The sequence below is a fragment of the Alternaria rosae genome (genome assembly GCF_020736505.1).
Source record: "Alternaria rosae strain MPI-PUGE-AT-0040 chromosome Unknown BKA58scaffold_7, whole genome shotgun sequence".
Lineage (NCBI taxonomy): Eukaryota > Fungi > Ascomycota > Dothideomycetes > Pleosporales > Pleosporaceae > Alternaria > Alternaria rosae.
The window spans coordinates 1,471,125-1,494,349 of record NW_025763576.1 but is presented as its reverse complement, the minus strand read 5'-3'; the positions used below and the strand labels follow the sequence as shown (position 1 = coordinate 1,494,349).

General features: G+C 51.3%; 10 protein-coding genes and 1 non-coding gene across 11 annotated transcripts; 5 read left to right on the top strand and 6 right to left on the bottom strand.

The window, feature by feature from the left end:
• The first annotated feature begins 10 nt into the window (after positions 1 to 10).
• On the top strand, positions 11 to 1,075 carry BKA58DRAFT_388714 (uncharacterized protein). The gene is made up of 3 exons (XM_046170684.1): positions 11 to 340; positions 392 to 433; positions 658 to 1,075. Exons 1-3 carry the CDS (start codon positions 175 to 177, stop codon positions 855 to 857), a joined length of 408 nt encoding a protein of 135 aa, XP_046023490.1. The 5' UTR covers positions 11 to 174; the 3' UTR covers positions 858 to 1,075.
• A 394-nt stretch (positions 1,076 to 1,469) lies between these two features.
• Positions 1,470 to 2,267, top strand: BKA58DRAFT_471082 (uncharacterized protein; the record flags this gene model as incomplete). The annotated part of the gene is made up of 1 exon (XM_046175212.1): positions 1,470 to 2,267. One exon carries the CDS (start codon positions 1,470 to 1,472, stop codon positions 2,265 to 2,267), a length of 798 nt encoding a protein of 265 aa, XP_046023489.1.
• On the bottom strand, positions 2,250 to 4,534 carry BKA58DRAFT_388711 (uncharacterized protein). Its single transcript, XM_046170683.1, has 2 exons — positions 4,120 to 4,534; positions 2,250 to 4,067 (listed from the first exon to the last, which is right to left on the bottom strand). Exons 1-2 carry the CDS (start codon positions 4,486 to 4,488, stop codon positions 2,307 to 2,309), a joined length of 2,130 nt encoding a protein of 709 aa, XP_046023488.1. The 5' UTR covers positions 4,489 to 4,534; the 3' UTR covers positions 2,250 to 2,306.
• A 172-nt stretch (positions 4,535 to 4,706) lies between these two features.
• On the bottom strand, positions 4,707 to 6,362 carry BKA58DRAFT_212851 (uncharacterized protein). The gene is made up of 5 exons (XM_046166075.1): positions 5,983 to 6,362; positions 5,863 to 5,933; positions 5,599 to 5,813; positions 5,174 to 5,547; positions 4,707 to 5,100 (listed from the first exon to the last, which is right to left on the bottom strand). Exons 1-5 carry the CDS (start codon positions 6,014 to 6,016, stop codon positions 4,838 to 4,840), a joined length of 957 nt encoding a protein of 318 aa, XP_046023487.1. The 5' UTR covers positions 6,017 to 6,362; the 3' UTR covers positions 4,707 to 4,837.
• Positions 6,363 to 6,966: 604 nt separating this feature from the next.
• On the bottom strand, positions 6,967 to 7,038 carry BKA58DRAFT_t61. Its single transcript has one exon. It is a non-coding gene; the product is annotated as a tRNA-Ala (tRNA).
• A 921-nt stretch (positions 7,039 to 7,959) lies between these two features.
• BKA58DRAFT_441830 (uncharacterized protein) lies at positions 7,960 to 8,766 on the bottom strand (the record flags this gene model as incomplete). The annotated part of the gene is made up of 1 exon (XM_046173855.1): positions 7,960 to 8,766. The coding sequence occupies one exon, from the start codon at positions 8,764 to 8,766 to the stop codon at positions 7,960 to 7,962; it is 807 nt and encodes a 268-aa protein (XP_046023486.1).
• A 3,054-nt stretch (positions 8,767 to 11,820) lies between these two features.
• Positions 11,821 to 13,190, top strand: BKA58DRAFT_412891 (glycoside hydrolase superfamily; the record flags this gene model as incomplete). Its single annotated transcript, XM_046172387.1, has 2 exons — positions 11,821 to 12,357; positions 12,411 to 13,190. The coding sequence occupies 2 exons, from the start codon at positions 11,821 to 11,823 to the stop codon at positions 13,188 to 13,190; spliced, it is 1,317 nt and encodes a 438-aa protein (XP_046023485.1).
• Positions 13,191 to 14,359: 1,169 nt separating this feature from the next.
• Positions 14,360 to 17,373, bottom strand: BKA58DRAFT_422483 (RFX DNA-binding domain-containing protein; the record flags this gene model as incomplete). The annotated part of the gene is made up of 4 exons (XM_046172828.1): positions 16,369 to 17,373; positions 16,006 to 16,320; positions 14,617 to 15,959; positions 14,360 to 14,556 (listed from the first exon to the last, which is right to left on the bottom strand). The coding sequence occupies exons 1-4, from the start codon at positions 16,956 to 16,958 to the stop codon at positions 14,360 to 14,362; spliced, it is 2,445 nt and encodes an 814-aa protein (XP_046023484.1). The 5' UTR covers positions 16,959 to 17,373.
• Positions 17,374 to 17,665: 292 nt separating this feature from the next.
• On the top strand, positions 17,666 to 18,774 carry BKA58DRAFT_212700 (TB2/DP1, HVA22 family-domain-containing protein). Its single transcript, XM_046166073.1, has 5 exons — positions 17,666 to 17,806; positions 17,928 to 18,143; positions 18,235 to 18,298; positions 18,346 to 18,403; positions 18,453 to 18,774. The coding sequence occupies exons 1-5, from the start codon at positions 17,756 to 17,758 to the stop codon at positions 18,577 to 18,579; spliced, it is 516 nt and encodes a 171-aa protein (XP_046023483.1). The 5' UTR covers positions 17,666 to 17,755; the 3' UTR covers positions 18,580 to 18,774.
• A 1,440-nt stretch (positions 18,775 to 20,214) lies between these two features.
• On the top strand, positions 20,215 to 21,108 carry BKA58DRAFT_460678 (uncharacterized protein; the record flags this gene model as incomplete). The annotated part of the gene is made up of 4 exons (XM_046174774.1): positions 20,215 to 20,393; positions 20,442 to 20,466; positions 20,632 to 20,645; positions 20,826 to 21,108. 4 exons carry the CDS (start codon positions 20,215 to 20,217, stop codon positions 21,106 to 21,108), a joined length of 501 nt encoding a protein of 166 aa, XP_046023482.1.
• A 578-nt stretch (positions 21,109 to 21,686) lies between these two features.
• BKA58DRAFT_388700 (BAR domain-containing protein) lies at positions 21,687 to 23,152 on the bottom strand. Its single transcript, XM_046170682.1, has 3 exons — positions 22,994 to 23,152; positions 22,845 to 22,941; positions 21,687 to 22,762 (listed from the first exon to the last, which is right to left on the bottom strand). Exons 1-3 carry the CDS (start codon positions 23,004 to 23,006, stop codon positions 22,087 to 22,089), a joined length of 786 nt encoding a protein of 261 aa, XP_046023481.1. The 5' UTR covers positions 23,007 to 23,152; the 3' UTR covers positions 21,687 to 22,086.
• Positions 23,153 to 23,225: the final 73 nt, after the last annotated feature.

Genomic DNA, 23,225 nt, shown 5'->3' with positions numbered 1-23,225 from the left:
TCACCTGCAACTAGGCGAAGAACGCGACTAGGGCACGGGCCGGCCTGGCTTGATACGCCAAACGCCTTGCCACCAAAATTCCCTCGAACTTTTCCCCACCAGCCTGCCGCCGACTTACCAAGACACACACCCAAACACCCATTCACCTACACGTTCCCCGACATTCTCTACACAATGGCCAAAGGCGCACGCGCAAGCAGCAAAAAGGCGAACCGCACCAAGCTGCGCGCCCGAGTTTTCGGCCCCGTCGAACAGGCACGCGCCGAGCGCCTGCACGCCAAACTTCTCGAGACGATTGCCCAGCCCAAGCCCGAGAGGACTGAGATGGAAACCGAAGAGAGTGAGTCGCCCAGTTGTCTCCCACCATATGCACCTTCTAATCATGTCCCAGCCAACACCACCGACGATGCCGCCAAGGAGGACTTGCCCAAAGGTTCGTCTCTACTTACTGTCCCCATACCGCGCTCCCTCTCCGATCCCTCTGCAAGTCCTTTCGGCCCTGCAGAAGAGGATTGCGAACTCGGGAACCTTTGTTTCCACCTAGGCCTGTGTTCAGACATCCTGGGCTTCACCGATGACGGCCATCTCAAATTCGCCTTTGACCCGCTTTCTCCGCACTGGTAGAGTGAGAATCAAGGGCTAACTTTGACTTGCTAGATATGGACGTCGACGGCACCGCCACCTCTGCGAAGAGCTCGAGCTCGCGCAAGACCAAGGACAAGAGCCAGACCCGGAAACAACTGCGACGCAAGCCCCAGAACAAGGTCTCCTTCCCTACCTCGCGAGGCAAGGGCGCACTGAAGCCCAATGGTGGACGTCCCAGCGGCCCTGGCCGTATCGGCAAACGACGAGCATGATTTTCATCCACGTATATTGGCGTTGTTGCATTGCATTTTCCGGCGTTTAAAATATTGCTCTACAGCACAGAGCTACGGTTTTGGAGGATACCATGTCCATGGAGGACTTGCTTGAACAGATTCGAGAATGTACGTTTGTACATCTAGAAATTGCAGCTGACTTTAAGACTGCGACTTGTTTAATTCATTTCAACTGCTCCCTTTTACCATATTTCCACCCATGATACTTTGCCGTTCCTTACGACAACCATTCGCCTTACAATTCTCCCTCATGGACTTATCCAATATTGACACGTCTCCAGGTATCCGGGCTGCTGCGTGAACTCTCGGTCCTTGATCTCATGAAATTTCGGTGTCCCGCATCTGCTTCTACCTCCAGGTATCTCCTTCCTTATGTGATGCGTTAGGCCTCCTACCACACCTCACGCAGTAACTTGCATCGCCCTTGCGTCAGCAGACTGCACAATATTTCCTTGATTTTACCAATGCCAAGAGCCGCACGCATTACTTATTGCGGCACCTGATTTGTATGCCTCTCAGTTCTTCCGCCCTCATATACCATCACACCTTCCGCCCTCACACTCCATCGTACCTTCCACTCCATCCTCCAACATGGCAAATTCGACTTTCCGCTTTCTCGATCTCCCAAAGGAAGTGCGTCTAATCATCTACGGACACATCCCCATCACAACACGCCATCACATCTGGGAAGATATAGCAAAACATACTTTTTGGGGCGAGTTCGTTTCCGGAAACACCATCACACTGGTCGTCAAATCGATATCGACCGAAATACTTCGCGTTTCTTCTTTAGTCCACGAAGAATGCAAGCCAATTCTCAACCGCAAGCTCCAAGCTATTCAAGCTGAGCCACTCCGTCTCATTGCCGACAGACAAAGTGTACACACCCTAACGCACCACCTGCATGACGAGGGAGTACACAAAAACAGCCTTCTTTACTGTCTGGAAGACTTTACCAAGTTCAAAGCTGGACAGGAGCATTCCCAACGGTGGGAGGACAAGCAAGTTCAATTATCGGCTGTCAAGTTCAATCCCGAAGGAACTACCCGTATCATGGAGTTCCTAGATTTGATAAGACTTTATCGCGAAAATCGTTCGCCTCTCTCCAGCATGATAGCCATACGACTCAAAGGCTTCTATGGTGAGGCACTGACCGTGGTCCAGGACTTTGTTGGCCCTGTTCGGGAACCGATGTTCGGGTTCCCAGCGCCGACGTGGACATACCATCCTTCGATGCGGGGCGTGGAGGAACACGAGTGCAGTGTGAAGGACGAGTTTGCGGAAATGATCCGTGTATGCCGCGATTATCCTGATTTGAACTTTATCAGATTGGCGGAGCCTGGGCCTCTGGAGGAATGGGCTGGGGACTGGGGGGAGGGTGAAGTATGACTTTGAAATGGCTACTGGGGGTGACTCAGTAGCAAGTGTCTACATATCTACAGATGGCCCAGGGTCGAAATCTACGTCTCCCAACCCGCCAAGCAGACCCCCGAAAAGACCCTCGTTGATACTCTGCAGTGTCCAGTCATCGAGTGTGCCCACATCGTTTGATGAATCAAGAAACGACCACTGATTGTTCCAATCTGTGACTGCTGCCTGTGTCTGGTCAGCTACCTGAGTAGACAGCATCTCCTCGGCTAATGGGATATCGGAGGCTAGCCTGCGCTGGAGGCTGATGGTACCAAAGTACGGTATGTGCAGCTGCAAGACCGCCTTCTCAACGCCTATGAACTGACCATCAAACTCCGTCGCCAGCCCATCGTCTGTCTCACTAGCCGAAGTGCTGTAACCAGTTCCATTTGCCGATGCCGCTTCAGCGTCCAGAAGATACTGCATGATACCCGACAACTTCGTCGCAATATCATCGCCTCTCATCTCTCCCAAAATCTTGACCGTGTATTCCATCAGGGCGCGATCGCTTGGACGGCTGTGATCGAAGAGTGCTCTGTGCCGCATCCTCGATTGGTTCTGCGAATCGATATGAGCCAGACACAGCACTGTGAGGGCGACGAAAGCAAGGTAGTCGACTCCCCTGCAGTAATACAGACCGCTTTTCCGCTTGCGAAACGCAATGTATCGACTCATGATTTCGCGGGCGGCATGGACGGCTGTAGCTTTACTTTCTTCGCACATGCCCCTGCCTGGCGAGCGGAGAACATACGGTAAATGCAGGCGTATGATGAGGTAGAAGTGCGACAGCTGATACATGTTCCGCACAGTTTCATGCATTGGATCCGAATCGCTCCCGTCCTTACCATCAAAGTCTCGGATAAGCCACCAGTCCGATGGCATCAGCGTAGTCACCTCCTTGAACATATTATCAATCTCCCGGACCCGTTTCTCTGTAATTTCGCGCGGCTCTCCTACTCTGCGTGCCAAGATACGGTCTCCAATAACGCATTGCAGCCTCGCGATACGATCCAACGGATGACACTTTGCTATCGTTTCAGCACTCAACCCCACAGTCTGCAGCGAAGACTGCGGTAACCCCAGTGTCAACGACAGATATCGATCCATCTCCACAATGCGACAGCACAGCTGATCCGGATCGAGGCCCTCGCGCGTCTTGGGATCCACCACCTTGATAGTAGCCAATTTGGCGCTGCCATGATGCAGCCCCAACATCTGTGCTACAGCAACGGCGCGACGTACAGTGAGCCACGCGCGGTGCAGGTTCCCAGCGTAGTTCTGAATGATGGATTCGATCATGATGCATTCGACGCCTTCGACAGAGGCCGTTAGCGAGTCATTAGAGGTTACGAGGCGTGTGGCTACGTCCATGGCGTGGAACATGACTGCGCTGAAATGCGCTTGCTGGCTGGTGGGTATGCGGTCGTCGGATAGTGCGCCTTGTACTAAATTGCTGAGAAGAAGGAGTTTCCGCGCTATTAGTATTGGGTGTGATCCTGGTGGCGGTAGCTGCAATATGTTTCGTGGGTTATCGGGTACTTGTTTCATCAGGTTGGCGGAGGATGTCGTTAGTTTCATGTGTACATGTGTGGAGATGCTGACGGGTAGCCTGCAGATATAGTCTAGATCGGAGGCTGAGGGCCATGCTGCAATGAGGTCTCGAGATAGACTGATGTATAGGTCGATACGTGCTGGTTCTAGTTGTTTCGATAGACCTGTGGGCGTTGATGTGGTTTCCGGTGAGGTGGATGATGTGATGTCGGTGTTACTTGTGTGATCCTTGGGAGTGTCAGAAATGGGTGAGAGGCAGACCCCGAGATGATGTACGCACTATTGTACTCCCTGACCTCTCTGATATCATAGCTCCCATGCACTCAGCAGCAATATCGTGCTGTCTATCTGTTGTAGACTCAATAAGTCGCTCAAGCAGATTCTCCACTCGACTCAAGCGCGTCTCTAATCCATCATCTCCTCTCCTGTCCCGATTCAGTTCGTCCGTAAATTCTTGACTAACACATTTGGACTTGCGCCGCACGCAATTATTACATGTGGATGTGGTGGGTGATGCCCAGATGCATCGAACTTTCCGCTTCTTGCATTCCCAGCAACTCTGAGTACCTTTGCGTACTTTTCTCCGCTTCGCTGGTCTATCGTCTTCACGGGAGTTGGTTTGAAGTGATGGGGAGGGGGAAGGATGCATATTTGGTTTGCGTTAATGGGGGTTGGGTGAGGATGTGAGAGGAGTGGTTGGTGCAGTAAGGGAGTGGTGTTCGGCCATTTCAACTGCCTAGGTTTCGGCGATTCGGCCGGAATCTCGGACGAAAGCTCCAGACAGGTCGTACCAAAACATAGCTCTTCTTTGTGCAATGGGAGTTCCATGATATTGAGTTTGGTAGTGTCAATTTGTAAAGCTGCATTAGAACGATCCGTGGTATACAGTAAAGACAGTACATTGTTCGCTAGTAAAAACTTACTACTACTGCATTTCGTCTGCGCCATCGCATTACCGCGAAGACTGGCTGCGCAACACGGTCTATAACACTACCTCATCAAGGCTTCCCCTCCCATGCCTTCAGCAAGAATGTCCTCACATCCGTGAATTTGTAATCGGGCAGCGATCGGTTCCATTCATCTCCCACATCGAAGGCACCTGCCCCAAAAGCCTTAGTGAAGCCAATCAGTACCATCTTCGTGAACTCCCCGGCCATCGCCGGTGGGATGGCATCGTGTTCGAATTCCGGAATCCAGGAGGCAGTCCAGTTCCCGTTCTTCAAGTCCTCGTTGGTGAGTCTTTCGATGGCAAAGGGTCCACCTGTGATACCTTGTTAGTAAACAAGCAGACAGTGGAACAGCTCATGTGAGCTGAAAGAAGGCGGAGGACTGACCTCTTATCTCTTCACCAAGAGCAATGAGCTCCTTGATGGAGATGCGCGAGCCTCGAACGCCGCCCACGACCGGCCATTCGCCCTCGTAATCGATTGCCCGCGCGACAACGCCGGCGAGATCTTGTACCGTGGTCAGGGCGATGGTATCGTCATCCCCGCCTTCTCGCATGATGGCCCTACGATTCTCGAAATCGTACATCATCCGGAGCGGCGTGAGGTGTTTGGCTGACTTGTATGGGACGGTCAAGTAGTTGGAAAAGAGACCAGGCTGGAAAAGAGTGTACTCGATGACTTTTTTGTCTTTGTTGATCTCGGCTAGGTATTCGCGTATCGTGATCTTGAACGAGTACCACGGCATGTGCTCTATGGTGGATCTGGATCATGGTTAGCACGCAGCGGAAGAGTGGGCGATTGTAATGACTTACGAGACCCATTCGCTGGGTACGAAACGCTTTACACCAGCCCTGATCGAGGCATCGATGAGATTCTTCTGGAAGGTAACCCCTTGTTGCAGGTCCTGCGGCGCGATGAAAGATAGTACTACGTCTATGCCTTGTAGATGACTAGTCAGTTCGTCCACGTCTTCGTAGTTGGCTTTCACCCGTTTGACGGGCGAGCCGGTAGTCTCGGCGGGGACGTCCTGGAAAATATGTCAGTATCAAGTAAGGTGAGCGACATGTGGTAATGACCTTGCGTGTGAAAATCACAATCTCGTGCTTCTTCGTGGCGAGGAGAGCATCGATGCACTCTTGTCCTACGTCTGGAAGGATGTTAGTTCATCCACTCGGTATGATTTGCGGGAAACCTACTTCCAGCACCGCCTGCAATTGCGATTTTGACCATGGTGGATAATAAGGCTGCGTTCGGTCGAATGGGTAGAAACAAGTAGTTTGATGTTGATTTGATTGACGGTGGTTCTTTTACTAAGTGCTCGTGATGATATATCTACTGTGCACGTCGTTTCTCTTATACCAGAGTGACGACCGAGTTTTCGGCCGAATGGCGCAGTGTCTCGTTGGTGCGTGGTTTGACCCCCGAGAACTCGGTGTAATGTTCCAAGCAATACTAGCGACAGTACACTATTTGTCAGTAGTCAATGTACTCCTGACATTTGATAGTCAATACGTCTTCTCCACTGATGGTGATCAACGTCCTCTCTATCCTAGCAAACTCTTGAAATCGGGATTGCAACACAGTTGCTTCGATCGAAAGTCAATGGTCTCAGAAGTCACCTCGATGTCCGCTTGAGAAAGTGCGCAAGCATGGCGCCGTCAGAATCCGCTGTTAGTGCTTTGCACAGCAACAATACTATCCCGAACACGCGAATTTTCGGATTGTAAGCCGTATGTAACGCTTTGAAAGAAGGCTACGGTGTATTCAGCATGGTCAGGCCCTTTGAATTCTTCAACGAGCACTTGAAAGCACCTGCACGACTGATGGCTGGCTTATCAATCGCGCGATCCCGGGCAAACACCAGTTGACACGTCATTTCCTTGGGTGTGGATTGCTTCGAATAGCAAGTGGAGTGTGAAATCGATCCAACGTGGTGTGGACTCACATCCAACGTTAGACGTAATCAATTGGTGCCGAAACTCAAGTTCCAGATCCCGATTTGGAGTGAAGTATAGCGTGGATCGTAAGACTATGAGTTGTATTTCGGCTGCTTGCTGCTCAAAGCGATGGTTTCGTGCACACGATTCACTTACTTGGTCAAAAATGAGAAATTCTTCCAGGAAAATCAACACCTGCGGCGTCGTGCGGACACTCTCGCGACGGCGACGAGCGCAAAAAGATGGACTTGCAGGGAATCGAACCCTGGACCACTCCCATGCTAAGGGAGTATTATACCACTAAACCACAAGCCCGATTTTGGAGTTGTTGCTCGAATCTGAAGCGAATTGTTGATTCGCTGATTGATGGAGGTTTGGCAAAATAGTATCAATATAACGCGCATTCGAGAAGGTGACGTGTAACGGCGGCGCGAACGGACTGGGTGGTCTACGTGGGACGAATAGGGGCCTCTCTCTCATGCTACGGCATATCCCGGTAGCGGGAACTTCGACGATCCTTTTGCCGCTGTTAAAAAGGACGACAGATACGACACTACAATCTTTGAGTTGTCATGGGCCAAAGTGTTGCTCTTTAGGTACATCGCCATGGCCAATGATGTCCGAGTACGAAGTCCTTCGTGCGGTCGAGCTGATGCCGGTTCGCCGGACTTTCGGGCGAGTGGGAACCCACTGCGCTTGGCTATTTCCAGCTGGCAACGATGCATCGCAACGCTTCGATAAAGTCTCCGTGTTTGTAAGTAACGGCTGTCGTTCTTGCTGAGGGATTGTACTGTATCCAGCAGGTGCGCATACTTGTTTGCGACAAAGGTCGACATTCCTTCGATATTGAATACAGCTGGCGTATCCTGGAGAGGCTGGTTGCGCGATTCAACACGCCTTGTAGTAGTCGCGTGCGACGAGCGATCGCGATCCCGATGGAGAGTAGTTGCGTGGGGGATGCAGGTGGTTGGTGAACGACGGGGTAGCTGGGTCGATTAGTGTCGGTAGCTGGCCGGCACCTGCCAAGCTCCAACCTTTGAGACTGATTTTCACCACTCACACTTCACCGCCGATGTATAGACAGCGTAGCTTATGTTAAAAGCCAGATGTAGCCATCCATGGGTGTTGCCTTTATGTTCAGACGTCAAATCAACTCTGATAGCCCATCGTTTTTTCTCTATCTATCGCACTGTCCAATTCCTCATTTATTTCCACATCCATTCTTCCATCCCCGCTTCAGTCCAATTCCTCATCTGAATCTTCGCTAGACTCGTCGCTCGACAACTCCTTCTGGTCGAACACTCCGTCAAAGGTCTGGACGCCCCATTTCGACTGCATCTCTTCCGGTTCCAGTTCTTCGCTAACCTCGAAACGCGCATCCTTGAAATCCTGAACAACGTCTTCCACGTCCGATTCAACCTCTCCAGAGCATTCGATTGTAACCGCAAATTTGGGACGGTACATACCCGAGTCAGACGCGTCCCAGCGGGGATTGATGATATCTTCAATAGCCGAGTCGAGCTGTTGCACAAACTCGTAGCAAGCGGCGTCGTTCCCAATCCAAACACCGATCTCAATTCGCTCGTTCGTCTTGAGGTATAGGTTTGCGAGGCGCATCCACATCTGATACATAACCGCGTCCATCCGAGCCTGCTCGAGTAGGTTTCTGCCGGTGAACCTGATGTTGAAGTCCTCACGCTCGTCAACAGCCAGTCCCATGTTCGGTGGTACATAGCTGTTCCGAGCATTTCGAATATCGGCCAGAACCTCAGGGACGAGGTGGAAGTAATCGCAATCTGCGATGAGCTGAGCCGGGCCACACTTCTGGGTTTCCTCGTCGATGACCTTTTCAGCTTCGTTTCGGATTGCCGTTGACACAGCGACTATAGCGCGTTCGATATAAGAGAATCTGACGACAACCACAGGCGTTCTGGCTTCGTCTCGTCGCGCTGTGGCGTACTTGGTGGTACAGTGGAGGTACTTGTAGACGTGACCGCGCAGCTCGGCTGGTAGTCTTTCGAACGGAAAAGGAGTGTTCGTCATGTCCTGGATACTGTCAGCAATTTCTCCGATGGTGCACGTATAATGAAGATGAAGTGAGGCAGGATTCGGCGTGTAGTAGGAGGGCGTGAGTTGCGCACTTAGATCATCGAAGCCTCCGCAGTCCTTGATGAGCTCGTGCAAAGAAGAACGAAAACTACTGAATACTTACGCGCTAGGTAGAATTGATGGAACTTTGGGCAAGTCTGGTAAGTGCACTTGCAGTTGTATATTCTGTTTAATAGACACTCAACTTGTTCGTGGTTGGTAGGCTTGTTTAGATACTCGAGCAGGGTATCGCAACGAGAGTAGTCCGACGCATTGACTCCGCCATTTGGTAGGCAGTCAAGGTATAGTCGTCTTATTCATTCCTGCAGCCCTTGGTGTTCCGTATATCCGTCGTGGGTTTGCTCTTCGGCGCATCGGCCGGTCACGAGATCGCGAGACTCCTCGTGATCTTGTCATCGCAAATCCAGAGGTACCGCGCGCTACACTTCTGTTCGAAAGCAGAGACCGATAACCCTGTACAGGATCAGACTGGCCAATAAGCTCCCGAAATCAGTCTCCTTTACGATGAAGGAGCACCGCAGCACTGGACAGCCATGAGAAGTGGACTTAGCGTTTCGACCCATATTCCCAGATCTGGAATAAAGATCCAACAATACCCTGGACTTGAGTAACAGTGCGTATATTACCTCGTTTCGTTATCTTGTTCGTTCGGGTCGTGCTTGATTCATTCCAGCTTTCTTCCAAACGGACGACAAACATATATCTCGCACTCTTGATGGTGATAGCAAATTGAGCGCTAGTAATCATCGAAGACGTTACAGAAAGTAGATCAGCTCGACCCAGGAGCACGACCAGACTCTTTATCGCTTGCGTTGTTCTTCGATCTAGATCAAAATTATCACTTTTGATAGGAGATTGTGAATGAACAAAGTAAGAACTACCGCTGATCTTCAGCCCCTCCAGTAGTAACAGCTTGGGAGTGTGGCAGGAAAGCTAAATAAAGCCAACCGACACCCGAAATTGATAGCTTATTATGAAACTCCTGGACAAAAGGAACGATGACGTTGGCTCGTTCTCCTTCAAGTGTTTCTGGAGAACACACGAAACCGCCGCAGTCCGACGGCGTGAAATGTCGTGGGATGATGCCCAACGTTTACAAATAATCTTACTTGGTTCCCTGATCGACTTCGCCGCCCCCATACCAGGTATCTGGATTACCCCAGAACATGTGGAGGAAGACATCGAACTCGGCTCGGTCTTGATCGGCGAAGCTCTAACCAAAAGCAAAGTGACGTCACACAGCGCAGGTACGTCCAACCTGCTTGATTAGTCTTGATTTCCCTATGAAATCCACTCAAGCGCCCGCCTGCAGGGGCCATCCAGGACACTGCAGATAACTACCCTCCATCCGGCTAACGCGACGCTACGAAAGGGTGGTGTCGATGGACTTGCACATCTGCCGGGGCCAACGCTCGACATCTTTATGCCCCACATCGCGAACACGAGACCGCTGAACGACGCTTGGGTCCAACGACGATGACGATCAGGACCCCTTTCCCCGGAGTGAATCCTGGAGGCTCGTGACTCTAGACTATCCTGTTGACCGCAACAGAGCTCCGGAGTGGTGAAGATATGTGCTAGGCAGGTTACTCGAAACTAAACTTGTCAAGTAAAGCGCGTTTGAGACTTGAGCGGATCCAAGGCAGCATACTTCTCGCGCTATGCCGCAAAAATTAACAATATGTGGCTGACCTTGAGAACGAACGTTTCCGGAAGATGCTGCAGGAAGGCTTGCATATCCGGCTGACGGACGCCCTGCAGCAACGGTTGACCTGCGAACAAGGCAACCTTCCCACAGACATGGCTTGCTGAACTACATGTTCTCCACTGTCAATACGAGACCCTCTCGAAAGCCCAACGCCACAACGGCCCGCCGCGGAAGGATGGTGCCGGCGACCGAATACGGTAACTTATGTCAAGCATATCGAGGTTGGTGGTCAGCAAGGCAGACGTAACCCAGATGCGAGGCTGAGAAGAGGAGACAAGTCTGGCACATCATCACATCGCAGTGTCAATGTGGTCACGCTTCCAGTATGCGCCTTTCTCCAGACTTCTTACCTGCATGGAGAGTAGTCGCAGGAGTCCGAACTAGCGGGGTGTATTACACTTCGAGTAAAGATCCGCGCGACAGGCCGCTTTGTAGGTCAGGGTGAAGGGCCAACTGCTCCAAGGCCTCCAGCTCTTGGAATTCTTTATTCCCGCCTCTTCTTCTGAGACCGCCTCAGTGCGGCTAAGCCCATGCAATTTCCACGCCGCTTGCCATCAGCGAATGAGAGCTGTATCTCAGTCACTACCCTTCGCACTTGGAATTAGCCGAAAAGATATATTACACCTCCTTCTTGATACGGCCTAAAGTAGGTCGCTGACTGTCCATATACTAAAATATATTCTAGCCACTCCTACTCTTCCCAAATCTTACGGAGCTGCCATGGTGTCAGGCGACGAGGCAAATCCCCAGCCGGCGAGCCGTTTCGATCCACCTTGCAGAGAACCCGTGGCCGCCTGATCATACTAATAATGGGCTATGCATCAACTTCACTACTACTGTGACTAGTCTACACAAACGCGGATGAACGATGTGACTTCATTACATGCTCTCGTACGACATCGTGAACGCTACCCCTGGTATACTAGAGGTATTCGAAGGATCTTCGGACAGAAGGCTACATTTGGGGGCTAGCGACTCCATCAACTTGAACGTGGGACCGGTGAAGTATCTCGGATTGGGTGACTGGCTTGCGCCGCTGTCGTCAGCTAGGGGCCCCTTTGGCAATTTGCCTCTTCGAGATTCACGATGTAGTGAACTACGTGCCGTCTAGTACGATCAGCTGAAGGTCCGTGGATAAGTTAAATAGTCCTCTGGTCGCACAGTGTAACAGTCAAGCAACTGGACATTCATTCCAGCATCTCCATTCCAGGCACCCTTTTTCGTTTCAGGCTGGAAAAAGCAACTTCGTTTCTGCATCCAATCGTTGCATCCTCCTCATCATGAAGAGTTCGTCTCTTTTGGCTTGCTTGTTCGCGGCTGGCGCACAAGCATGGATGCCCGCGGACCGCGATCTTGCTGCCTTCAACCGCACCACCAGCGATCTGACCAAACGTGCGCCTAATCTTCCTGCTCAGAAGATTCGAGGAGTCAACCTTGGTGGATGGCTACTCTCGGAAAAATGGATGATGAGCCAAGAGTGGTCAGACATGGGCTGCGGTGACTCCTGCTCAGAGTTCGACTGTGTCAGCAAGCTTGGACAGTCTCAAGCGAATGATGCATTCAATGCTCATTACGCTCGCTGGATCACACCAAGCATGATCCAAGACATGCACACTGCTGGCTTGAACACTATCCGCATTCCAATTGGATACTGGAGTCTTCACAGCCTAGTGGACAGCAGCGAGCACTTCCCCGAAATGAATCTGGTTTATCTTGACAATGTTATCGCCAAAGCTGCAGAGCTGGGCATGTTCGTCGTCATTGATCTTCATGGCGCTCCAGGTGCGCAGAAAGTCGGTGATGCATTCACAGGACAGGTAAGCCTTCAACACTCCAATTTTCCTCGACTCGACTCTAACATTCACCACAGTGTCTCCCTGAAGCGTATCTTCCAGGATTCTTTTCGCAGGCCAACTATGACCGCGCAGCCAAGTGGCTCGACTGGATGACGAGACGTATTCACAACACTCCTTCATATAGGGCCACAGTCGGTATCATCGAAGTTGTAAACGAGCCGCAAACGTCCCGCGACCAAGGCGGTATGCCCCAAGCCGAGAAAGACACTCTCACTCAAAAGTACTACCCACAAGCCCTTAAGGCTGTCCGCGACGCCGAAAACTCTCTTAAAATTACCGATGACCAGCGTCTCCACGTCCAATTCATGGACTCCCAATGGGGCGCCGGCAACCCCAAATCCAACCTCCCATCAGATTCCAGGGTCATCTTTGACGATCACAACTACGTCGGCGGAGCTGTAACGGCGATCAAACCCGACGCCAAGCAGGGCGATTACATGTACTACACATGCCACACTGACAACCGCCTGACCGACGGCGACACCCCAAAGATCGTCCAGGAATGGAGTCTCACCGTCAACAACGAGTACAGCACCGAGTTTGACTGGAATCTCGATTCCAACACACGCTTCTACAAGGACTGGTTCATTGCCCAGCAGAGGCTATATGAGAAGACCCAAGGTTGGATTTTCTGGACATGGAGGACACAGCTCAACGATCCACGATGGGACTACAGCTACCTGGTCTACAAGAACTGGGTGCCCACCTCCCACGAGGGACTAGATGCTAGCGCGAACACTGATATCTGCGCGACGTGGAACCAGAGGAGAAGGAGGACACGAGGCAGGCAATAGGAGTGTCATGATGTCTACTCATGTTCGCGGCGCCGCGCATGAAGGGGTTTAGTAAATATTCTGTTGCATTCTAGTGCTTGTTAGCCACGCAGGCTACCGTTAGTAGGATTTTTTTTCTTGTAACGAAATCTTACATTTGTTTCATACCTTACACAATAATCCCGTCCCGTCTCCTATCGTGATGCATTGGGCCCCTCGACTGCATTTGCTAACAGTGTCCACGAGAGCATAACTGCAGTGATCTTTCCTCTATCTCAATATATCGCCACAGCACTAAAGGTAAAAACTCTATGCCAAGGTGATCGCGACTCATGAAACCCAATGAACGAGCGGTGAGACTCCATCGTGTGATCTACCATCGTGCGACGACCGGTCACGATCGACGCACGATTTTATATCAGAGATCGAGTTCCTTCCTGTAGATCAGTGTGGTCAGGCGACTGAGGAGGTTGACGAGCCATTTTGATCGGGTTGCGTTAGCCGCGGCGGTCGAGTGCCGATGTTGACCGTTTTCAGAGGTCAGATGGTTATGTCAGCTAGTGTAACAGGAGAGGAACTACAGAGTACGTGTAGGACAGACATCGGGAACAGGCGATGTAGATCTAACGGAGTAAACGGAAACGACGTGTCTCTGGGTAGGCCGTCTGGTGTTAGCGATGACTACATGTGCACTTTTAGTTGACATGATTTCTCGCTGTGAGAAAGTATCTTCTGATTCCGCTGGGTCTTGACAGGACCTGATCGATGGAACTCGAAGAGACTAGTACAGCATTATGCACTTGTTCAACCTCTCATTTCATAGGCGAAAGGGGTGAGCCTTAGTTCCTCGAAGCTCTTATGGAAGGCGATTGCGAACGTCTGTAACGATGAAACAATTCAATTCAACACTGCGTAGGGGAACCGCAGAGTTGCATCTAACACCAAACCCAGGCCATAAAGGCGGTATATCGTTCCAAACGCCTGTATTGCAAACCCAAAATGCAAAGATGGAAACGCCAGACTATTTCTGTAAACACCGGTCCATGAGTGCGTTCGCAACCCTAAAGTACAAAGAATTATGAGATATTAACAGGCCATGTCGGGCACGGTTCGTCGTTAGTCGTGACTTCAGAGGCGTCATAAACGCATCGGTAAAAGTATCAGAATATCCGAAACACAGGAACGTAAGGCTAGCTGACGCTCTGCGAAAGAGCTGAAGATAGATGAGACGCAAACTTGGCGTCAATGCCGTCTTCCTGTACGCCAAGGCCAAGGCCTATGCCACTATCGTCGTGGTTTGGCTCTTGTTGAGAATTGTTCATGTCGTACTCGTACTGAAAGCTCATGTTGTATTGTGATGATTGTTGAGTAAATCGTCCAGCATTGACTGATGATCTTGCGTTAGTCAACTACCATGTGAGGCTATGTTGTGAATGAATAAACTCACCTTCCTGATTTGACCCATTGTCCTGGATGGTGACATGGCTAGCGTTGGAGATGAAAGATTGATCTGGTCCAAAGTCGGCTTCCAGGCTGCTATACCTGCTCTCGTTGTTGCTGCCGCTGCCACCGTTGGTCATGGTCGCGTTGAGGGATTCACCCATTACAGGCGAGTAGTTGGACGAGCTCCAGTCTGGGGGTGCATGGCCTAGGAAACCACCTATTGATGCTAACCATTGCGCCATTTCATCCACGAAGACCTTCGTGAGCCACCAACCTTGGAAGCTGATTCCATTCTCGACGGTGATCTCGCGTATGGCCGCCGAACCAAGCGCACTGATGCAGTGCATGATTGTGCGAGCGTGTGCGCCAGGAAAGCGGGACGGTAATTGTGTCAAGAATGCTGCGATACGATCGATGACAGACTCCGAAGGATCTGCGGGTGGGTCGGGATATGCTGCGCGATGAATGGTACCGGAAGGCAATTGGATCTCTTGTGGTAGCGGGCCTAGCATCGAGCGGATCTCGGTAGTTAGGATGTTGTAAACCTCCTCGTGCGCACAGGAGGCGGGCAATTCGTTGGCAATGATGCGTTTGATGTTGACGTGCTCCAGCCAGTCTGCAAACATCTGGGTGCGATGGCTTTCTGCGGTGAGCATGACGGCTGCCGCGTGTGCAGCGGAATTCACACGAAGCATCTGTCGAAGAAGATGCGCGAACAATGTAGCGGGCTCCAGCTTTGCTTCGAGTACATGTATGGGCAGCGACGCGAATTTGGCGGTAATGTGTGCATGTAACGTCTTTGCAACGTTGTCGAGGAATTTCAATACTGCCGGCGGCGCTACCTGAAGAGTGAGCTGGGAAACGTTGCGAATCATCTTCTGGTACATCATCCAGTCGCACTCCTTGATCCATGGAGCCAGTTCGGGCGAAGCAAACAACTTTTGCACTGGCACAGTTAATGTCCCGTGAAAGGTACCAAAGAGGCGGAAGAATTGCTTCTCCTTGCAGTATCGCACTGAGTCGACTAGCGAAACGACGTGTGAGCGGTACATGGCGACGAGATTATCGGCGGAATCGGGATCGGTACGTGCTGGTAAATAGGGTTTAATGTCTGGCAATTCGACCACGAAAGCATCTGGAGCTTCGAGGATATCTGGCGTTGGAAATTTGAGCTCGTGCTCGTACGACGTCTTGGTACGCGCGTGAGATGGGTAGAAATTGGACGAGTAGATGTCGGTGAACAAGACGCCGCGCGACGAGGCTGGAGTATAGTAAGTATTCTGCGGCTCCACGCGTGCTTCTCGTGGTGGAAATTGTGCGCTGTCTGCAGGTAACCGGGGGATAGCACTGAAGCTGTTAGTAGTTGACACACAAAGTTGTGGAAGGCACATACTCAAGGTTGAGTCTCGATGTCCCAGAAGCCTGACGCTTCATAGCATGATGAGCAGCGGGGCCGTTGCTGCCCCGACGTGCCTCTTCGCCACCGTCATTGTCGTTGATGAGCTCGAGATCGACGTAGTGGTACTTGGACTCTCCGCGAACACCGAGGCGCCTGGTCTGGATGCCGGGAAAAATGACGCGAACGAGCTTGCCGAAAGATGCTGGGTTCAGGGGGATAACGCGATCGGTGCCACAGCGCTCTGCGTACTTGGAGTAGACGCGGTTGCGCGGTACCGACGTCTTCGCAACACGGCAAACAGACTGTAACCTGGGAAGTGTTAGCACTGTTTCTGCGTGGTGGAGGTGAAGTACCTACCATAACATGGCGAACAGTTGTTTCGACTTCTCTGCCTTGGATGTTCTGTCATTCTGAATGACCTCAGCTGCGACCTCCTTGAGGTTGCGGCCTTCGTTCTGGTTCAGCAGCTGGCGCAATTCCTTGTCGTTGGTCGCGGCACCTGAGGTCGACGGCCTTTTTTTCTTATCATCCGTATCCATCGGCGGTGCCATGAAACTGTGTTGTTGCGAATGTTGTGAATGCTGAGAGAGGGAGTTCTGGTAGGCATGGTGGTCGGGTTGTGCGGGCTGACCGTTCGGTTGAGCGTGAGACGCGGTTGGGTCGGCTGGATAACCAAGATACTGCTGAACACTTTCTAGACTCATATTGATAAGCTGGTCCTGCGCGCTGACCTGTTGCGCGGCTTGGAGTAATGCAGGCTGTAACGCTTCACTGGTAGTGAATGGAGCATGATACTGCGGCTGCTGGGGAAATTGGTTGGGCCGCGGTTGCTGCGGTTGTTGGAATTGCTCGAACGAATGCACGCTCGTCGTCGACGCGCGAGAAAGAGGACGATTGCTTCTAGTAGACATTGACGTATTCGATCGTGACCGGCGGATATCGGTCATGGTGCGGACGCCGGCGGGCAGATTTTCCGTATGTTTACACCAAAACAATGCGATAGCAACGGCGCTGAGGAGGCGGCAACACAGTCGGCAGAGCGTGTAAAGTACGCGACGGGAATTCCAGGAAGACCAAGGTGCTATGAGTATGTTGACGGCGCTGATCGCGTGTAGCTCGAGTCTCAGCTGTTTTCGGGGCTGGCGGGTTTGTTTGTTTGGGCCAGGGACTAGCTCAACACGTTGTTCCGGCAGATAGGATGTCACCAACGTGGTAGAATGCTCCGCAGAAGAATTTCCGGCTCCAAGAAAGGTCGTAGGCGTCGTCGGTCGCCCTCGAGCGGGTTTGTTGTGGGATAGGAATTGGGTGTTTACGCTTCCGTCTGAACTCGGTCACGCCTGCAGCAACGGAGACTGGCCGGCGCGCTTGGACCTCAACGGTCACGTGCAAGTCGTCATAATGCCCGTGCAATCGCACTACTCTCTAATTGCCAATGTTAAGGAAAAAGATACAAGTGAATGCGAAATTACCAACACCTGGAATATGGCCTCGTCAAACGGCTGGACCGATGCACGCGATCTTGTCTCATCGGCATGCCATTGCTGCGTTCTGGCTGGCTCGTGAAAGGCGGTGACGTATTTAGCGATGACGAGCCCACTTCCTCCATCCCACAATCTCCAGGCTCCACGTTCCTGCTCCTCCCTACCTACTGAACACATTGCAGCCCCTCTGCTTCTTCAACCACAACCCGTTGCATCCGACCCTTTTGCACCCCATTACACTCAACCTCCCAACAGCCCTCAACATGTCTGTCCAGGATAGAGCCCAGGCCCAGCTGTCGCAGCTCGACAAGGAGGTAAGCGCCCTCGCTTGTGCACATGGCATAATTGTCAAAATACGCCTTATTGGGGCGTTTTCGACGAGAAAAGCAACGGTTTTGATATGAAGCCACATTTACTGACGATGTTGTGTTCCAGCTGTCCAAGTACCCCGCACTCAACAACTTTGAGAAGCAGACATCGGTTCCCAAGGTCTACATGATCCTTGGTCTCGCCGGTCTCTACTTCTTCCTCATCTTCTTCAACATTGCGGGAGAGTTCCTCGTCAACATTGCCGGTTTCATCATTCCTGGTTACTACTCCCTCGAGGCTCTCTTCAGCGCCAGCAAGGTCGATGACACCCAGTGGTTGACTGTATGTGTACCCCGCTTTCCTATCGCTGGCAAGACATCTGGCCCGATCATGGCTACAACAAACTTGGGATAGGGCTAACACGATGTCACAGTACTGGGTTACCTTTGCCTTCTTGACCGTCTTCGAGAGCGCGGTGAACGCCGTCTACTGGTTCCGTAAGTACACCCAGATTGTCTGCATGATCCGCAACTGACTTCTGCAGCCTTCTACTACACCTTCAAGTTTGTCCTCATCCTCTGGATGTCTCTTCCCCAGACTGCGTATGTAGCAACCCCTTCGCGCACATTGATACAAGCTTATACTCCCTAGTGGTGCCCAGATCGTATTCCGCTCTTTCATCCAGCCTGTGTTCTCGCGCTACTTCTCCGCGACAGGCTCCACCGCTGCTGATCTCCGTGCCAAGGCCGACTCAGCTGGCAAGCCGCATGCCTCGTAGAGCAGTCGCGAGCATAACACTCTTCTGACAGTCGCACGGCTAGACGATAATAATAAGTACGAAGTTCGGGATACGCCCTCTGCTGTGCAGGAGAGATCGAGCTTCTCAAGGTGTGCGGCTGTTGCAGCTTGGAAACGCTGCATGGACGAAGGTTTATGAGTTACGGATAGCGTTCATGACAGGGTTGACGTACGAAAGAAGAGGCAGGCATCCTTACGTTTCATGATCATTTGCCCATGAGAAAACCAATTGGGTAGGAAGCTGCGGTCTTTGGCAGTGGGTTTCTGTGAATCGCTTGCGAGCAATAATATCATGTACTGAGGCTGGCTAGCCCTCTGGCAAGAATCAGTCACATATTCATTACCATTTTCATACAAGTTCTTATATTCATGTTCTATGGGATGGAACTTTTAGCAATTTCCCTGATGACTCAAGTACGAAAGTTGTCTAAAGAACCATACGCTATCATGAATGGATCTGGGAGTTGCTGGCTAGCTGTAGCGACTGAGATACCGTGGTGCTATCCTACCCAGCAACGCTACTTTGCTTACGATTGTTATTGATGAAACATACATTGCGGTCGAACAACTAACGTTTGTCCCAGACAAACTCGGCTTTGGCAGCTGAATCGTGTACGACAGCCCCAGATTCATATTCACCATGAGTTCAAGAACACTCCAGATTAGCTTGTCTTAGATACGAACAGTAGGCCAGATTTGATAACTTCCTGCTAGTCATCACGGTGTTTCATTGTGTCGTCATGGTTTCTACCATCATTACACAGACCACAACCGGTCGGGCGCCAAGATGGCATACATAGGTATATCAACCGCTCAGTCAATGGCCTCGGGCCTCATGGCGCGGTGCAGAGGCAAGACTAAAGATTTCATCGGATTATGGAGACCAGATATGGATTGTGTAGATTGGTACCAATAAGACCCCAGTAGCTCTGATTATGTAATGACCTTAGCTCACGATATTTAGCATCAGGAGAGTTGGCCGCTCCTCCCTAGACAGTCACGGGTCATCCCGCAACCATGAATAATGATTATACTGACGATTCGATTACCGACGACTCGAATTCTGGAAACACAACTGCTGCAACCCTTTCCAGGACTGTCACACTGATAACACCAATTCCTAGAACCCTCTCCTAGGCGGTACAGCAGCTATGCGTCTCCTGAACCAGAGAGGCCCCTTAGTTTCACCCCTTCTACAATCCACCAAAAGGGCTGCGACTTATGATCTACGAATACGCCGCGGATTGCCGACGTCACTTTATTGTCGTGGATGAATCCACTAGCATTACGAAGTACAATTCCATAACGCCCATTCTTTTACGTCTCGAGCGATTTGTGCGGAGGCTGCACCTCTGATCAAATCTGTCGCTGAAGCGATCGAGTTCCCCAAGCAAAGCGCGTCCCCCGTATTATCACTAGTGAGTTTCGAGAGGGAGATATCGGCTGTCTTACTAGAGTATGCATAGAAGCCAGGTCAAAGAAACTTGGCATGAAGGAGGTGGATATTATCATGCGGGCATGGGCCGATGAGGAATATATAAGAGAGTATTTGCCATAACAACTGTACAACAAGAGAGCATGTGAGGCTATTGCCAAATTTGGAAACTCTGCGGCTATGTATTTTGCTCGGCACGATTATAATAAGGACGCGCCCTTATCATCGGACTCTTCGTCATTAGACAACAATGGGGAAGACCATGGTAAGGAGTACCCTATCGATCTACATGTCGCGATGGTTAGGGCTCTTATGGATATCAAACGGAAAGACATAGGACGCAGAATGCAACAGCATAAGTTAGTAATATCCCTGTACGAACTGTAAGCACTTTATGCAACCCTCAGGTGCACTAGGATCTGTCAGTTGCTTGTCCGTCACTTCCCAAAGGAAAGGTTCGGATTGGGTGGACTTGCAGATGGGACGATCTCACGCCAGCACATTGAGGCGATAGCTACGACGACAGCATGATGCATCGACGACTTCAGCGCAGGATCTTGATCAAAGTGTTGCCCATTAAGGGAAGACGACACGCAGATTCCGAGTGGAAGGTAAGTGACGCAGGTGCAGTGGTAATCACTGTAACACGTTCAGGGATCCTTGCAGCACACGTTCGGGCGACGTCTGCCCCCATGCAGAAACTGCCGTGCACATGCAACCACCACAGGTCGCGTTCTCCATCTAGGTTTCTCCCATTGTCTCGTAGTAGTGTCTTGTTATATTCACAAAAGGCTCTGTATTGTGGATCCGAGAGAAAGGTGCTGCTTCCAGCTTGCTGGCGAGGTCATAGAGGTAGATCGTAGGAGTGTTAAAGTGAGGGTCAAGAGAGAGAAGACTCCTAATGCGGACGGCTGGGAGAAGGAGTTCACCGTGGAGTTGTCGGAATATGTTCAGGAACCTGCTGTCGGCGCGTCGTGTGTGTTCAAGGGTCATCTCGAACAATTTACTCCAGTATTCAAGGCTATAAAATTCATCGCGGAGATATGTAAGAAGGTTGAAGAGTCATCATCTTAGTTATAGTCTAACGTCATTGTCAATGAAATATTCGTATCAGATGAAGAACACCCCATCAGCCGATAGAATCTGTACTTACTATCCTAGATCTACCCTTCCTATCACCTCAATCCCTCCCTAACCCTTTAAATAGCCTCGGACACAATCCCTTGCATCGGCCGCCAGAGTCCTTTCTCCTACATTCTTGTGACGACTTCAGATTTTCCTCGTTACATATCTTTGTCTCGCGGTTGTCATATGGTCCCCACCATCCAGATACAGCATCACATATCCATACCTCTTTTCTCTCGTGACCCGTATCGCATTTTTCCTGACCGCTTCGAACCCACTTTCCACACTCGTTTGTCGCACCGTCAGAAGAGGGGAACGGACAAAAGTACGATTCTCGATCGGATATGACATGTCTATAGACTGGCTGGTTATCGATTGTAGTAGCCATTTGGACATGGAGTGTTGATGGGTACTGTGGAGATTTGTGAAAACGTCAATGTTCTGGTGAGATACAGGCGTCGGATTTCGATAGGCACTGCTGTGACGGTTACGAGTACAGAAAGAGTACTAATAGGAAGTAGAGGTTAGGGATGTAGAAACTCGATTCAATTACTGATAATCACCACACTTGGTATGTGCTCGTTACACCAAGATATGTTGACTCCTTCAAATTCTCTTGACTCACATCCTCCTATGACCTATCGAAAGCAGACCCTAGGCAGACTCACTGGCCTTGTCATATCCGTGATTGAGCAGGTACGGACTCTATCCACTGACGCTCTCTGTAGGTCACGTAGATCGACCGCTCTGCCGTAAGCGTCATCGGTAGTGCATTTACCAAGCTAGTCATTATGAATCAGGGGAGAAACTTCATTGAAATCCTTCGTTCATCCTTACGCAACCCAACTAATGCCGCAAACCCAACGATTCTGACGCCACAGAAATTACCATGTACGATACACTGAGCAGATCTTCCTTTTCCATGTCTTAGACAGTACCCGCAATACTCAAGTCCCGAATCTCCTGCAGCACCTCTTCCACCCGCGCATCCAGCTCGCCCTGTGCATACTGATCTCTTGTGTTCGCATCCAGATACTGCTGCACTTGCGCCATTCTTGAGTACGCTTCCGCACAGAACCTCAACTGAATCTTGACCAGCGCCTCGAAACTGGGGTCTAGATATGGTACTCGCAGATCGATGAGCTGGGGCAGCTCAGTTGTGAGGGTATCGTTCAACTGATCGTACGCCGCCTTGGCGAGTTGTTCGTCCTTCTCAGCACGCGGTAGCTTGGTGACATCCTTGTCGGGCTTGTCGGTGAGCTTCCGGACTTGTGCGCGCATGCGGTCGTAGTCCATTTGCTTGTGTTCGCGCTTTGTGATGCAGGCGTTGATGTCGGGGAAGTAAGAGCAGAATCGCTGGATGGGGTCTAGGACGGTTGTTCGGTAGGGACCATCGAGGGCTTTTATTGTCTCGGCGTCTAGGTCGGTGACGGCTTGTTTGTAGGAGCGCGATACGCCGTCTTTGGTGCCTGCGTCGCCGTAGAAGGCGTCGATGGTTTCGGCGATGCGCATTTGTGAGGCGGTCATGGCGCGCAGAGAGTCGAGGTAGCCCTTTGCTTCCTTTTGCAGCTTGTTCGCGGCGGTTTCCATAGTACGGTACCGGCTGGCCTTATGTTAGTCGTGGTACTACGGTGGGATGCCTGATTCTTGTATGAAGAATGCATCCAGTGGGTGGAAGAGCGTACCGCTGCTCAGTCTCAAAGTCGCGGTCATTTGTGCGCTCGACTTGGCCAGTCTTCATAAGAACCTGCGTCGTCGCGCGATTGACGCCTTTCTTGAACCCTGCGTCTGGTGAGCCGGCGGCTTCCTGGATGATCGTCGAGGGGCTCCTTACCGGTCCAAGACATGATTGCGGTGTAGTTCCTCTACTTCTGGGCGATGGTGTGTGTGGTAAGGTGTGTGAGGTATGGGTTCGTGAGTGGTAGTCGTGGTGTTGTGGGGAGCGTAGCGGGAATTGATGGAGAAAGAGCCCGTGGTTGGGCGCAGTCGAGTGGTTGTTGGCGGGCGGCAGTGCCACAATGACGACGCTACAAGACCCCGGCCGCGCTTCCTCGTGGCTGAGCAAC